The sequence below is a fragment of the Neovison vison genome, chromosome 7, assembly GCF_020171115.1.
Source record: "Neovison vison isolate M4711 chromosome 7, ASM_NN_V1, whole genome shotgun sequence".
In the NCBI taxonomy this organism is placed as follows: Eukaryota; Metazoa; Chordata; class Mammalia; order Carnivora; family Mustelidae; genus Neogale; species Neogale vison.
This window is the reverse complement of record NC_058097.1, coordinates 65,974,995-65,991,284: the sequence shown is the minus strand read 5'-3', so window position 1 is coordinate 65,991,284 and position 16,290 is coordinate 65,974,995. Positions and strand designations below refer to the sequence as shown.

The following is a 16,290-nucleotide window of genomic DNA, read 5'->3' as shown; positions in this document are numbered from 1 at the left end:
AGCTACCTAGACCTCGTCAGCACAGATGGAAAGTCTGCACAGGGCCTTCACGAGCCCACTGTGGCTCCTCACAAGGACACTCAGTGCTTAGAAACAAAAGACTGAGGGTCCGAGGGGACACAATCAGGACTCAGTCATCCCACCTGAGTAGTCCACCTTGACAGAAAGTCAGAACTAGGTGGCTAAGGTGTACATATAAGTTGACAAAAAGAAAAAGAAAAATGAGCAAATTATTTGAAAGTTTACCAAAAGAAAAGAAGAAATAGAAAAGGCCAACAAAATATAAAAGATGACCAATCTGACTTTAAAAATGGAAATCAAAATCATGAAATACCATGTTTCACCTTTAAGAGGAGAGATCTGTTTTTACTTTAGCAACGTGTGGTTGGGAAACAAGGATTCATGTACACTGGTGGTATACAGTTGCCAATCTTTCTGGAGGGGAAACTGACAAAACCCGCCAAAGTGAAAAAACACATACTCCCTACAAATTTACCCAAGAGATATTCTAGCAGAAGTTTAGCAAGATTTCTATAAGAGAAAACCCATTAGAGCAATGCTTGTCATGGGGCAAAGCTGTTAAACAAGCAAACCACCAATAGGGTCCTTTTAAAATCAATAAGACACTGTTGATAGTCTGAAAGCTCTATGGATGTCTGAGTGGCTCAGTTAGGCGTCTGCCTTCAGCTCAGATCATGATCCCAGCATCCTAGGATCGAGTACCACATCTGGCTCCCTGCCCTGTGGGAGTATGCTTCTTCCTCTGTCCGCTGCTTTCCCTGCTTGTGCGCTCTCTCTCTTCCTGACAAATCAGTAAGTAAATAAAATCTTTCAGAAAAAAAAAAAAGTCTGAAAGCTCTAATCGTATACATACATCAAGGGGTTTTCCTTTACTGTAACACGTTGAACCATGAAATGGGACACACCTACCAAAAACCTACATGAGAAAGGGCCCTGCAGCTTGTGGGTTACACAGTGAACACTCATGCAACCACAGCAGAAGGCTGCTGGCACCCCACACCTGCCCAGCCCGGCCCTGCAGCCAGGAAAGCCAATCTCACCGAGGGCGGAGAGGGATGCCGCAAGGGCTGGGCCAACTCAGCGCTACCCACTACAGGTCCACCATGGCGGACTCTGAAAGGTAGCAGCTTTACTACCCCCGAGGTGGAAGATCTTCTCCTGGCCTATCAAAAGTCCAACCAATGAGAAACTGCCGCACTTGGCCAATGAAAAGCCGCCGCCGTCCTCCAGAGGGCGCTCCTTCCACACAGCCCTGCCCACTACCCCTTCCTTAAGAAAAGCCTTCTGGCCTTGGTTCTCCAGACCGGCCTGCAGTTCCCCACGGGGTGCTTGCCCTGCCCTGCGGTTCCTTCGCTCCTCCCAAAGAAACTCACTTTGCTGGTATGGCTGTTATTTTTAAGGCTGCCACCACAAGACACCCTGGAAACAGGAACCACCATCCTGACTCCCAGAAAACCAGCTCCCTTGTCGCTTCCCTTCATAAACATCTTCCAACACTGCTTTTTAACTTTACATAACTGAATCGAAAGTTATTCTTTCATGTCTTGCTTCTTTCACCCAACATCCTGTCTGTGATGTTTATTCTGCATGCATCAGTTTTTGTCTAGCTTTAAGATGTAAACAGGGGCTGCCTGGACCATACAGATATGGGTCTTTGTCCTAAGTGGGAAAAAACTCCAAAAAACTAATAAGCTAGTTATTTAGAGGTATTATTGTTGGCTTGTGTAACATTTTTGTATTTTATTTTTAAAATAAAATGTGCTACTATATTTTAAATGTTGAGGAAAGTCCATCATCCCATTGCTCAGATAACATCTCTAAACCACCATGGGCCACTCCAGCACACCACCTGCTTTTGTAGGGTCTTCCAGCTAAGAATGGCTTTCACATTTTTTAATTGGTTAGGGTTAGGGTTTGCTCATTTCCTCATGGTCTTATGGCCACTCACGCACCACGATGGCAGAGCTGAAGAGCCACATGCCCTGCTGAGCCAAAGAAAATGTCTGCGAACCCTGCGCTAAGCCACGAAGAGGAGCAGCCCAGCTGAAGCTAACTCGAAAGCTGAGGCAGGAAACCGCCACCTCCATGGCCCCAGTCGTACCAGCGTTCCATAGCTGTTATAGTACTCCTCGTCCTGCCACGTGTCCTCAGGGTAACAATCCTCCAGGTGCTTCCCGAGGTGGTTTGCAAGTATGTACCCACAGTAGCCCTCATGCTCGCCCCACCACCAATCAGCAGTTATCTGCCTCATGATGAGAATTTTTTCTCCTCTCAAAAAGCTGAGCTGGAAAAAAAAAAACATATAAAGAAGTCAAAATTCAATAAAAACCTGTAGTTGGTATTTCAGTAGTGGCTCAGTAATAAGCCCCCCATCACAGGCCCAAATCAGCTATTTCAAAAAAGACTCAATGGGTAATTACACAAACTCACAACTTCTGAAAATGATACCAACATTGAGAGACTTTTGTGGAACATCTACCTGAAAGAAAGCACAGCTTAACTGATATTTTTTAAAGGAAAGATTAAACATTTTTGAGCAACTTAAGACAGAATTTCTCTATCGCCTCTTCACTATAACTCGGCTATGTGGCAGCTGATTCACTTACTGGAGTAGAAAAAACTACACTCAAGTCAGTATCTGTTTTAAAGACTTATTTATTTGAGAGAGAGAGAGAGTGGGAGTGGGAAAAAGGCCAGAGGGTGTGAGAAAGAGGACCTACAGCAGACTCCCCACTGAGCACTGAGCTTGGAGCCCAGTGCTGAATTTGACCTCACAACCCTGAGATCATGACCTGAGCTTAAATCAAGAGGCGGATGCTTAACCATCTGAGCCACCATCCTCAAGTCAGTATTTTTATTTTATAGCCTTAATGTTTATTAACTAGAATAGGTTCTAAATCAAGGTTTCTAAAAAGTAACTGCAACAGGTGCTTCCATTCCCCATTCCTCACCCAGATATCTTTTACCTAAGGCTTTGCATCAGAATCTGTTAGGCTGGGAGAAGAAGGGTCTCTCACAGGTCTCATTTGGCTCTAAACATCTGAATACTTCTTTACTTAAACTTTGGTATAACTTCTTCAAAATTCTTATCTGATTCTGTCATCTAGCATGCCATTTAGCCAAATCCATAAAACATGGCCCGAAGGCCCGAGGCCCCTGCCTGTAAGCAAGTGTGTAGGGTTACCTGCATCTGGTCAGCGCAGAATAGTCTGCAATGGCTATGGACTCTTCGGGCTGCACACCCTCCTGGAGCTGTTCCCGGTCACCACACTCCACGTGACCTCCCTCCTGCACAAAGCAAAGGGAAGAACAGAGGATGACTGTGGGGCTTCTCTCCATTTCCATCCTAATAACCTGTAGCCTTTGGTTATCAGGAAGGTTTCAAATGAAGATCCACGTGACCATGGTTAATCACACAATTTGAGTCATCTTCACCAGCAGGATCGAGGGATCTCACCCTTACTCCACCTCTCCTTTTCGTCTCTAGTACAAAATTAATTGCATCATAAGAATGACATCAAATAAGTAAGAAAAAGGCACTTTTAGTGTCTTCTTGGTAACTGACGCTGATCACCAGCAACTCCTTCTGAAAGTGGTGACTGGCCCCAAGAGAAAGAAGACCTGCTTCTAGGCCTCATGCTCTCTGGACCTCTTCAGACTGGAGGACAGAACTGGGCATACTTCCAGAAGGTTCCAGTGACCAGGCCCAACCCTCATGACCTGACTTGGACTGCAAGACTGCTCATATAGACTGCTCAGGACCCAAAAGGGGAGCCTGAGACCACACACTGCCCAGTTTCTACTTTCTGTCAGAAGAGGCTTGTCTGGAAGATGTCCAGTGGAGGTGGCAGAACCTCCAAGCCGGTGTTCCAGTTCAATGCAGCAACTCTGTCCCAATATGTGCATTTTTAAAGAAGTTTCCTAAACCTACACATAATTCATGTTCTTTGGAAAACAAGTGAAGCACAAGTGTACATAGAGGAAAATTAAAACCATATGTAATCTCACCCACTGGTCAGAAATAATGATGCTTAACAAGTTAACATTTATATTTTTTCAGGCTTTTTTTCCCCAATATTTTCTTTATTTACTGTCAGAGAGAGAGAGAGTACAAGCAGGAGGAGGGGAGGGAAGAGCATGCAGAGGGGAAGCAGCCTCCCCATCGAGCAAGGAGCCCAACACAGGACTCAGTCCCGAAACCTGGAATCACGACCTGAGCCGAAGGCAAACACTTAATGGAGCCACCCAGGAATCACGCGGGCTTTATTTTTAAGATTTATTTATTTTGAGAGTGAGAAAGAGCATTCCTGTGTGGGAGAGGGGCCGGCACAAAGAGAGAATTTCAAGCCAATTCCCTGTTGAGCACAAGCCTGATGCAGGGCTCGACCTCACGACCCTGAGGTCATGACCTGAGCCCAAACCAAGAGTTGGACGTTCTACTAACTGAGCCACCAAGGCATCCCCAGGCTTCTTTTTAAATGTACACGCAGCATGTGCATACAGGGTGTTTACTGGGATCATGAAATTCTGCCTTGTGATATGTGTCCCACTTATTAAATTATTTTTTTTTATTAAGTTCAATTTACCAACATGCAGTACATCATTAGTAGTTTTCAGTGTAACATCCAATGATTCATTAGTTGCGTGTAACACTCACTTATTATATTCCTAACATTTTTCCTCCTTGTTAAATTATTTCTAAATACCGCTTCCTAAAATTTGGTAATATTCTGTGAATTATCATAACTAATTTAACTGATTTTCTGGTTTGGTACCCTTAAACTATTTCCAGTTTATAATTTTACAAATTATGTTAGGATGAACTTTTTTTTTAAAGATTTTTATTTACTTATTTGACAGAGGGAGATCACAAGTAGGCAGAGAGGCAGGCAGAGAGAGAGAGAGGGAAGCAGGCTCCCCATTGAGTAGAGAGCCTGATGCGGGACTCGATCCCAGGACCCTGAGATCATGACCTGAGCCAAAGACAGAGGCTTAAACCATTGAGCCACCCAGGCGCCCCTAAGACGAACTTTCTTAAAAAATATTTTTTTCTGTTATGACAATTTTCTTAAGATAAACTTCAGAGTGGGAAATGGCAGATTAAGATGCTATGTATTTACATGCATGCACACACTCACACACATGCACAGTTGTTCTTTTGACACAGTTTTTTGAGAACAATGTGACACTTTTTTTTGCCTTTTTTACTAACATAATACCTTGTGAGAAACTTCCCAATTCTTAGAACCCTAACTTACAAATTTCAACAACTGTATAATATTCCGCAGTAAGAATTCTTCCTGATTCCTCAGTCATCCTTGGCTAATGGACGTTCTCCTGGTGTCCAGCTCTCTACCATGGTGCGGCCACAACATTCATACACATTTACCCTCGTGTGACGACATTTTATTTCTAGGAAACAGATGACCGAGGCTGGACCATAAACTTTTCATTCATGCATTTGCGAGACTATTCCGTAGAGTGTGCGGCGCCCACACGTCTCCAGCGAAGCGGACAGCACCCACCCTCCGGCGACTACTCATGGCAATGGGTGCCATCGTGGTCTTTAATTTTTGTTGGAGTGACAGGTGTAGAGACACCAGAAAAAGCAAATATGTGGGGAAACAAGACTATTTCTCATACTCCGTAAGAAAGAATTTTTTTAAAAAGATTTTTATTATTTATTTATTTGACAGACAGAGATCACAAGTAGACAGAGAGGCAGGCAGAGAGAAAGAGGAGGAAGCAGGCTCCCCGCCAAGCAGAGAGCCCTATGCGGGGCTCAATCCCAGGACCCTATCATGACCTGAGCTGAAGGCAGAGGCTTTAACCCACTGAGACACCCAGGTGCCCCAAGAAAGACTTTTTTTTTTAAGATTTTATTTATTTATTTGACAGACAGAGATCACAAGTAGGCAGAGAAGCAGGCAGAGGGAGAGGAGGAAGCAGGCTCCCTGCCGAGCAGAGAGCCCGATGTGGGGCACGATCCCAGGACCCTGGGATCATGACCTGAGCCGAAGGCAGAGGCTTTAACCCACTGAGCCACCCAGGCGCCCCCCAAGAAAGACTTTTAATAGTATAAGGAAACACTAATTATTTATTGTGGGGTTTATGACAGATGTTACAAGAGCACAAATAGCGCAAAACTAGGGGCAAGTAAGTAGAGCTAATGTGGAGGTGTCTTATGCTGTGAAGCGGTCAGACACAAACAGCACTGGGGTGGGTTAAAGATGCGCATCACAGTTTCTTGTAACCACTAAAATATTAGTAAAAGATACAGGTGAAAAACCAACAGAGGAGACAATGTGGCATTATTAGCAATAATTCCTTAATCCAAACAGAGGTAACACTGGAGAAAGGTACCAAGTAGAAAGGGAAAACAGCGAGATGGCCAACTCAACCACATCAGTCACCATGTTCAATGTTACCAGACTAAATACTCCAATGAAAGAGCAGAGATTACTGACAGGAAAGAAACGGACATTTCTACAGGCTCTTTACAAGAGAAACATTTTAAATATAAGGTTTTTGATTCAAAATATAGGTGTATGTGCACCATGCAAGCTGGTACACCCATATTAATATAAGATAAACTAGATATAAGACACAAAATAGTACTAGGTAAAAAGAGATTTTATAAAAATAAAAAAGTCAGTTACTTTAGAAAGTAAAAACTATCCTGGATGTATATGTCAAATAACAGACTCAAAATACGTGAAGCAAAAAGTGAAAGATTCAAAAGGAAGTTAAAAAAAAAGACAAACCCACAATCATAGTGGAAATTTCTTTAAAATTGTATTTATTTATTTTAGAGACAGAGAGAGCAGGTGTCTAAGCAAGTGCAGGGAGCGGCAGAGGGAGAGACACAGAACCCAGAAGGGAAGGGGGGCCACTTGACCCTACGACCCTGAGTTCATGACCAGAGCCAAAACTGTGAGTCAGACACGTAACTCATGAGTGACCCGGCACAGCCATAGTGGAAATTCCTGAAGCTCATCCCGCTCAGTAACTGCACAGCAAATGGACAATAAAGCAGAAAGGACACAAATGTTTGAACAATACTAGAAACACATTTGACCTTAATGACATTTATAGAAAACAACCAACTGCAGAAATCAGATTCTTTGTGGGTGCATGTGGGGTGCTCACAACAGCCCACCTGACTAAGCCACAAAGCAGGCCTGAATAAATTTCCAAAGACTGAAATTGTACAAAGCATATTTTCTGACCAAACATAAGCAAACCAAAATTAAATAACAAAGAGATAAATAAAAATCCCTAAATTTCCAGAAATTTCTACTGTGACATATTACACAGTATTTTAACTGATCAAAAATAAAAATACAACATAGTTAAGTGTGTGAGGCCAGAAAACTGAGGGCCAGAGGAAAGTCATAGCTTTGAACACATGTACTAGAGAAGAAGGGTTCAAGTCAGTGTTGCAAATTTCCATCACAAGATGCTACAAAAAGAGAAAATTAAACTCAGAGGATGAAAGAAATAAAGATAAAAGCAGAAATCAATAAAACATAAATCAGATGAACAAATAAAGTCAAAGACAAAACCAGTTCTTTGAAAAGATAAAATTGTTAAAACTCTAACCCTAACCCTAAACCTAACACTAACCCTAACCGTACACTAGTAAGACTGCCCCAGACCTGCACACAATGGTGACAGTCCACAAGGGCGATCCACCGAACGTGACAGTCACAAGGGCAGGTGCGATCCACGAACGTGACGGTCACACATGGGGGCACTCTGCGGGACATGACAGTCACATGGGGTGGGGGACGCTGTGGGATATGAGGGTCACGCAGGGAGCGCAAGACAGAAGTGTCTCATAGGGCTAATTTAGCTCTACACACACATCAAAGGCAAACCCCCAAAGTAACACTGGGAAAAGGCAAGTTGCAGATGAATAAATAGGGGTTGACTTGAGGGCCGAACAGATTGATCCTCATGTGGGGTTTCTGGCCAGACTCCCAGGCATTTGTTCATTCAATGGGGAAGGCAGAATGCTGCGTTGTGGCTCCAGACTTCCCTATCAAGAGGGCTTGGGGACCAGTCGGTTGAGGATGGAATTGTAAACACAAGCTAAGGTTCAATTCAGTGCCAAGTGGAAGGCAGTTCCAATGTGCAGCGGTTTATTCAAGACATCCAGCACTGGAATAAGGGTGGATGTCACATGTTTGTTCACACTAGAGTTTATGTGTATGATGACCAACCAATAGAGGGGTGGAGTCAAGAGGCCATGGAAGAGTTCACATGCTGAGGCCTGACAACTGCTGCAAAAAGTAACATTTCCTTGTACTGGGCAGGTGAAGTCTGGTTTGTTTGCTCTAGGCTCCCCCATATGGAAAGTTTGTGAAGAAGAGCTCTCCGGCATGGATGCGGGAAAGCACACCTCCTTTGAACATTGCAGCTGAGGAACATGACAGGTTCATTCTGGTGGCTCTGGGGCGAAGTACCCAGGCCTTGAGTTGACATGGAATCTCTTGCAGATGGGCCACAATGCTGGTTTGTTACCAAGGAGATCTTAGAATGTGCTGGTTACTAAGGTGCCATGCAGGATTCTCCTACCCTGAGGGTTTGGCACAGGTCAAAGAGCACGGTATCCTCCTGGGGACAGGAGATGTTCTGTCGTGTGGCTCAGGAACCACATGATATGTCACAAATTGGTATTCCAGAACAGGTCCTTGAGGACAGATACCTGAAAACCTAATGGGGTTAAATTGAGGGCCTAGGGGCATTTAAGGTTCAATCTTCTATCTCATGATCTTTGACTGGGCTATCTCCCTGGATGTAGGTGATCAGGGTGTTTCAGACTGCGCATTTGTGTCCAGAGTGGCCAGCACTAACGGGTGGGCTCAGGGGCCTTACAGGTTTCTCCTAATCTGGAATGTTTGGGCAACTCTGATATGCACAGTGTTCTTGGGGATGGCAGCCAGAGTTCTTTGGTGTGGCTCGAGATCCCATTCTGGTGGGCACGTGAGCCATGGTTTTGGGAGAGAAGTCTGGAAACACAAATTTGTGTTAATGAATTTGTGGCGATGTGATCGCAGGCCCAGTGCATAGACCTGGAGGGCAGCTCATCAGGAACTTTAATTAGGGTGACTGGAAGGCAGTAGCACAGGCTTTTCTTTGTACTGTGCGTCCAGGATGACCTTGGAATGCAGGTGTGGTCTCATGGGTCCATGGGAGTATTTTCCTTTCTATGTATCCTGGCGGCTCTCTATAGTTTGGTGGCTTTTTCGGGGAAGGGAAGAGCGCTGTTTTCCATCTTAGGGGTGCCCCAAAACAGGGATTCCAGAGACAGGCTCAGGTTCTGGGCATCAGGGATATCCCACCAAGAGTTAGGATTTGGGCCTAGAGGCGTACGAAACCTGCAATGCGGGTTCATGTTTGTGCAACTGAGAGGGATTGTTTGAAAGCATGCTTAGGCTGAGGGTCACATTGCCTGTTTGTGCCCAGGGTGGCCCTCAGAAGTGGGCGTGGTCTCAGTGGTCTTGTAACTGTCTCCCCCCTTGAGGGTTGGACACCCATCCCAACAATCAAGTCTCTTGATATGAGGAAGGAGGAGTTCTCCATTGTGCTTCAGGTTTCCCCATTTTCAGGGTTTCCAACCAAGGTCTGGACACAGGTGCCTGAAACCCAAGGATGGGTAGACATGAAGTAATTGGGCAATGGCAATCCCAAATGCTATATGTGGGGCCCCCTCTCTGGAGACTGACACTAGGTAGGGGCTGAGGCTCTTTTAGACACAGCACTAGTGGACAGGGCAACCTATAAATGGGGTGCCCTTGAGGGCCGAGCAAATTGATCCTCATGTGGGGTTTCTGGCCAGACTCACCAGAAACTTTTTTCTATAGGGAAAGCAGAATGCTGCATTATGGTTCCACAATTCCCTATCAAAAGGGCTTGGGGACCAGTTAGGTGAGGATGGAATTGTAAACACAAGCTACGGTTCAATTCAGTGCCAAGTGGAAGGCAGTTCCAGTGTGCAGCGGTTTATTCGAGACATCCAGCACCTGAATAAGGGCAGAAGTAGAATGTTTGCTCACACTGGAGTTTGTGTCTATGATTACTGACAAATGGAGGGGAGGCATCAAGAGGCCATGGAGGAGTTCACTTGCTGAGGCCTTTGAGCTGCTCCAAACTGCAAGGTTTTGTTCTACTGGACAGGTGGAGATTGGTTTATTTGCTGCAGGGCCCCCATGTGGAAAGTTTTGGAAGCAGAGCTCTACCGCAGGGATGCCTGGAAAGCTCAACTCCATTGAACATTGCAGCTGGGGAACATGGCAGATTTGTTCTGGTGTCTCTGGAGCGAAGTACCCAGTACTTGAGTTGGCATGGAATCTCTTGCAGATGGGCCACAATAATGGTTTGTTATCAGGGAGATCTTAGAATGTGCTGGTGGCTAAGGTGCTGTGCAGGATTCTACTACCCTGGGCTTTGGCCCAGATGGAAGGGCGCGGTATCTGTCTGGGGACAGGAGATGATCAGTTGTGTGTCCCACAGACCACATGTTGTATCATAAGTTTGCAGTCCAGAACAGGGTTCAGAGGACAGAGGTCTTAAAACAGAATCTAGGGTTCCAAGGACGTCTGAGGGGCATGTTAGGTTCACTATTCTGACCCAGGACCGTTGATTTGGCTGTCTGCCTGGATGTAGGGGATCATCGTGTATCATACTTCGCCTTTGCCTTCAGGAAGGCCACCAATATCGCAGTAGGTTCAGGGGCCTTGCAATTTCTCCTAATCTAGAAGGTTTGGACAACACTGACGGGCACAGTTTCCTTGGGGATGCCAGGGACAATCCCGTGATGTGGATCCAGAGACCCCATCCTGGAGGGCAAGTGTGCCATGGTTTTGGTAGAGAATGCTGCAAACACAAACTCGGATTAGGGTGAGTGGCGAGGTGATCGCCGGCCCAATGCCTAGACCTGGAGTGCAGCTCATCTGGAATTGTAATTGTGACTGGAATGCGGTAGCACAGGCTTTTCTCTCTGGATTGTGTGTCCAGGATGGCCTCGGAATGCAGGTGTGCTCTCATGGGTTCATGGGAGACTTTTCCTCTCTAGGGATCCTGTTGGCTCCCCATAGTTTGGTGGCTTTTTTGGGGAAGAGAAGAGTGCTGTTTTCCATCTTAGGGGTGCCTCAAAACAGGGTTTCCAGAGAAGGGCTCTGGGACTTGGCACCTGGAAAATCCCACCAAGTATTAGGATTTGTGCCTAGAAGCGATCCAAACCTGCAATGCGGGATCATGGTGGTGCAACTGAGAGGGGTTGTTTGAAAGCATGTTCAGGCTGAGGGTCAAAATGCCTCTTTGTGCCCAGGGCAGCCCTCAAGAGTGGGCATGCTCTCATTGATGTTGTAACTGGCTCCTCGTTTGAGGGATGGACAACCATCCCAACATACAGGTTTCTTGCCATGAGGAAGGAGGAGTTCTCTATTGTGCTTCAGGTTCCCCCATTGGCAGGGATTCGAGCAAGGTCTGGAGACAGGTGCCTGAATACCATGGATGGGTAGAGGTGACATACTTGGGACATGGCAATCCCAAATGTTAGATGTGGGGCCCACTCTCTGTTGATTAACACTAGGTCGGAGCTCAGGCTCTGTCAGACACAGTACTACTGGCCAGGGCAACCTATAAATTGGGGCTCCCTCGAGGGCCGAGCAGATTGATCCTTATGTGGGGTTTCTGGCCAGACTCACCAGGCACTTCTTTCTATAAGGAAGGCAGAATGCTGCATTGTGGATACAGAACTCCCTATCAAGAGGGCTTGGAGACCAGAAGGGTGAGGATGGAATTGTAAACACAAGCTATGGTTCAATTCAGTGCCAAGCAGAAGGCAGTTCCAGTGTGCAGTGTTTTATTCGAGATATCCATCACCTGAATAAGGGCGGATGTTAGATATTTGCTCACACTTGAGTTTCTGTCTATGATAACTGACAAAAGGAGGGGTGGCGTCAAGAGGCCATGGAGGGGTTTTCACGTTGAGGCTTATGAACTGCTCCAAACAGCAAGGTTTCTTTCTACTGGACAGGTGGACTCTGGTTTATTTACTCCATGACCCCCCATGTGGAAAGTTTGGATAGCAAAGATCTACCGCATGGATGCCTGGAAAGCTCAACTCCATTGTCCATTGCAGCTGAGGAACATGGCATGTTTGTTCTGGTGTCTTTGGAGCGAAGTACCAAGTCCTTGAGTTGACATGGAATCTTTTGCAGATGGGCCACAATGCTGGTTTGTTACCAGGGAGATCTTAGAATGTGCTGGTGGCTAAGGTGCTGTGCAGGATTCTACTACCCTTGGGTTGTGCTGGTGGCAAAGGTGCTGTGTAGGACTCTACTAACCTGGGCTTTGGCACAGATGGAAGGGCATGGTTTCCTTCTTGGGACAGGAGATGTTCTGTTGTGTGGCCCAGGGATCACATGTTGTATCATAAGTTTGCATTTCAGAACAGGCCTCTGAGGACAGATGTCTGAAAACCAAATCTAGGTTTCCAATTATGTTCTTAAGGCATGCTAGGTTCACTTCTGACTCAGGACAATTGATTTGGCTATCTGGCTGGATGTAGGTTATCAGGATGTTTCAGACTGCGCATTTGCGTTCAAAGTAGCCGCCAATATTGGGGTAGGCTCAGGGGCCTTGCAGGTTTCTCCTAATCTAGAATTTTTCGGTAACTGTGACTGGCACAGTTTCCTTGGTGATGACAGTGACAATCCTGTGATGTGGATCCAGAGACTCCAGCCTGGAGGGCATGTGTGCCATATTTTTGTTAGAGAAGGCTGCAAACACAAATTCGGATTAGGGTGAGTGGTGAGGTGATCACAGGCCCAAAGCATAGACCTGGAGGGCAGCTCATCTGGAACTGTAAATAGGGTGACTGGAAGGCAGTAGCACAGGCTTTTCTCTCTGGATTTTGTGTCCAGGATGGCCTCGGAATGCAGATGTGTTCTCATGGGTCCATGGGAGTCTTTTCCTCTCTATGGATCCTGGTTGCTCCCAATAGTTTTGTAGCTTTTTCGGGGCAGGGAAGAGTGCTGTTTTCCATCTTAGCGGTGCTCCAAAACATCGATCCCAGAGATGGGCTCTTGGTCTTGGCACCTGGAAAATCCCACCAAGGGGTATTATTTGGGCCTAGGGGCTTACCAGGCCTCCAATGCCAGTCCTGGAGGTACAACTGAGAGTGTTTGTTTGAAAGCATGCTCAGGCTGAGGGTCACTATGCCAGCTTTTTCCCAGGGCGGCCCCCAGGTGTGGGCGTGGTCTCAATGGCCATGCAGTAGGCTGCCACTCAGAGTGTTGGACACCCTTTCCAACTTCCAGAAATCCTGCCATGGGGAAGGAGGATTTCTCTATTGTGATACAGGTTCCCCCATTGGTAGGGATTCCAGGAAAGTTCTGGGGACAGATCCCTGAATACCAAGGATGGGTAGAAATGACGGGCCTGGTCCTTGGCCTGTCTCACATGCTGGATATGGGCCCCGCCCTCTGGGTGGCTGACACGAACTCGGGCCTCAGACTCTGTCAGACACAGCACTTGGGGCCAGGGCTCTCTATAATTCAGGGTTCCCTTGAGGGTCGAGTAGATTGATCCTCATGTGGAGTTTCTGGGCAAACTCACCATGCCCTTCTTCTTTCTATGGGAAGGGCAGAATGCTGCGTTGTGGCTGCAGAATTCCCTATCATGAGGGCTTGCGGACCAGTAGGGTGAAGATGGAATAGTAAACCCAAGCTATGGATAAATTCAGTGACAAGCAAATGGCATTTCCAGTGTGCAGCGCCTGATTTGAATATGAAGCACCGGAGTAAGGGCAGATATCACATGTTTGATCATGGTGGAATTTGTGTTTATGATGAGCGACAAATTGAGGGGAGATGACAAAAGACCATGGAAGATTTCCCACACTTGGGCTTGTGAGATGCTCCAAACAGCAAGGTTTCCTTCAACCGGACAGGGGCAGTCTGGTTTGTATGATCGAGAGTCCCCCATGTGGAAAGTTTGGGTAGTAGAGCACTCCCACTTGGATGCCTGGAAAGCACACCTCCATTGAACATTGCAGCTGAGGAACATGGCAGGTTCATTCTGGAGGCTCTGGGGCGAAGTACCAAGGCCTTGAGTTGACATGGAATCTCATGAAGATGGGTCACAATGCTGGCTTGTTACCAGGGAAATCTTAGCATCTCCTGGTGGCTATGGGCCGAGTAGGATTCATCTACCCTGAGGGTTTTACACAGGTCCAAGATCATGGCTTCCATCTGGGGAAAGGAGATGTTCTTTTGTGGGGCTCAGGGACCATATGGTGTATCATAAGTTGGTACTCTAGAAGAGGACTCTGAGGACAGTTGCCTGAAAACCTAATCTAGGGTTACAATGAGGTCATAGGGGCATGTCAGGTTAAATCTTTTGACTCAGGACCATTGACGTGGGTGTCTGTCTGGGTTCAGGTGATCAGGGTGTTTCAGACTTCACATTTGTGTCCAGAGTGGCCTCCAATATTGGGGTGGGCTCAGGGGCCTTGCAGGTTTCTCCTTATCTCAAGGGTTTGGGCAGCTGTGATGGACACATTTTCCTTGGGGATGGCAGGCACAGTCCTCTGGTGTGGTTCCAGAGACCGCATCCTGGAGGACATATGAGCCATGGTTTTGGGAGAGAAGTCTGCAAACACAAACTCGGGTTAAGGTTAGCGGCGTGGTGATCGCAGGCCCAATGCATAGACCTGGTGGCAGCTCGTCAGGAACTGTAAATCAGGTGCCTCGAAGGCAGTAGCACAGGCTTTTGTATCTGGCTGTTTGTCCAGGATGACCACAGAATGCAGGTGTGGTATCATGGATCCATGGGAGATTTTTCCTCTCAAGGATACTGGGGCTCCCTATACTATTGTGGCGTTCTCGGCAAAGGGAAGAGTGCTATTTTCCATCTTAGTGGTGCCCCAAAAAAGGGATTCCAGAGATGGGCTGTGGTTGTGGGCACCTGAAAAATCCCACCAGGTGTTAGGATTTGGGCTTAAGGGCATACCAGGCCTGCAATGCTAGATCCTGGAGATGCAACTGAGAGTGTTTGTTTGAAAGCATGCTCAGGTTGGGGGTCACAATGCCTGCTTGTGTCCAGAGCAGCCCTCATGAGTGGGCAGGGTCTCCTTGGCCATTCAGCTCTCTACCACTCAGAGGTTTGGATACCGATCTCAACAGCCAGGATTCCTGCCATGGGGAAAGAGGATTTCTCTATTGTGCTTCAGGTTCCCCCATTTGCAGGGATTCCAGAAAAGGTCTGGGGTCAGATGCCTGAACCAAGAATGGGTAGAGATGACAGCCCTGGGCCATGGCTGGTCTCACATTCTGGACATGGGACCCGCCCTCTGGGTCCTGACACAAGGTCAGAAATGAGGTTCTGTCAGAAACAGCAATAGAGACCAGGGCAACCTAAAAATCGGGGTTCCCTCGAGGGTCGAGTAGATTTATCCTCATGTAGGGTTTCTGGGAAGTCTCACCAGGCCCTATTTATTACTATGGGGAAGGCAGAATGCTGCGTTGTGGCTTCAGAATTCCCTATCAAGAGGGCTTACTGAACTCTAGGGTGAGGATGGAATTGTAAACCCAAGCTACTTTTAAATTTAGTGCCAAGCAAAAGGCAATTCCAGTGTGTAGCATCTGATTCAAATATCCAACACTTGAGTAAGAGCGAATGTCAGTTGATTGTTCATGCTGGAGTTTGTGTCTATGATGACCAACAAATGGATGGGTGGACTCAAGAGGACATGGAGGATTACCCACTCTCAGGCCGTACAGCAACATTTCCTTTTTCCATTCAGGGGAGTCTGGTTTGTTTTCTCCAGGGTTCCCCGTGTGGAAAGTTGGTATCAGAGCACTCCTGCTGGATGCCTGGAAAGTACAACTTCATTGACCATGGCAGCTGAGGAACATGGAAGTTTCGTTCTGGTGGCTCTGGGGCAAAGTACCAAGGCCTTGAGTTGTCATGGAGTCTCATGAAGATGGGTCACAATGCTGGTTTGTTGTCAGGGAGATCATTGAATGTGCTGGTTTCCGGGGGGCCTTGCAGGATTCATCTACCCAGAGTTTTTGACACAGGTCCAAGAGCAAGGCTTCCCTCTGAGGACAGGAGATGTTCTGTTGTGTGGCTCAGGGACCATGTTGTATCATAAGTTGATATTCAGAATATCCCTCTGAGTACAGATATCTGAAAACATAATCTAGTGTTCCAGTGAATCCTAGGGACATGTCAGGTTCAATCTCCTGTCTCAGG

At 46.7% G+C, this 16,290-nt stretch overlaps 1 protein-coding gene across 1 annotated transcript in view; it reads right to left on the bottom strand.

Annotated features, from left to right (window-relative positions):
• The window catches only part of LOC122913421 (protein arginine N-methyltransferase 2-like), a 33,257-nt gene extending 27,678 nt beyond the window's left edge, over nt 1–5,579 (bottom strand). The window contains 3 exon segments of the mRNA XM_044260161.1: nt 2,123–2,300; nt 3,206–3,309; nt 5,547–5,579. Of these exon segments, the coding sequence (XP_044116096.1) occupies nt 2,123–2,300; nt 3,206–3,309; nt 5,547–5,579 (315 nt within the window).
• Between the last annotated feature and the right edge of the window lie 10,711 nt (nt 5,580–16,290).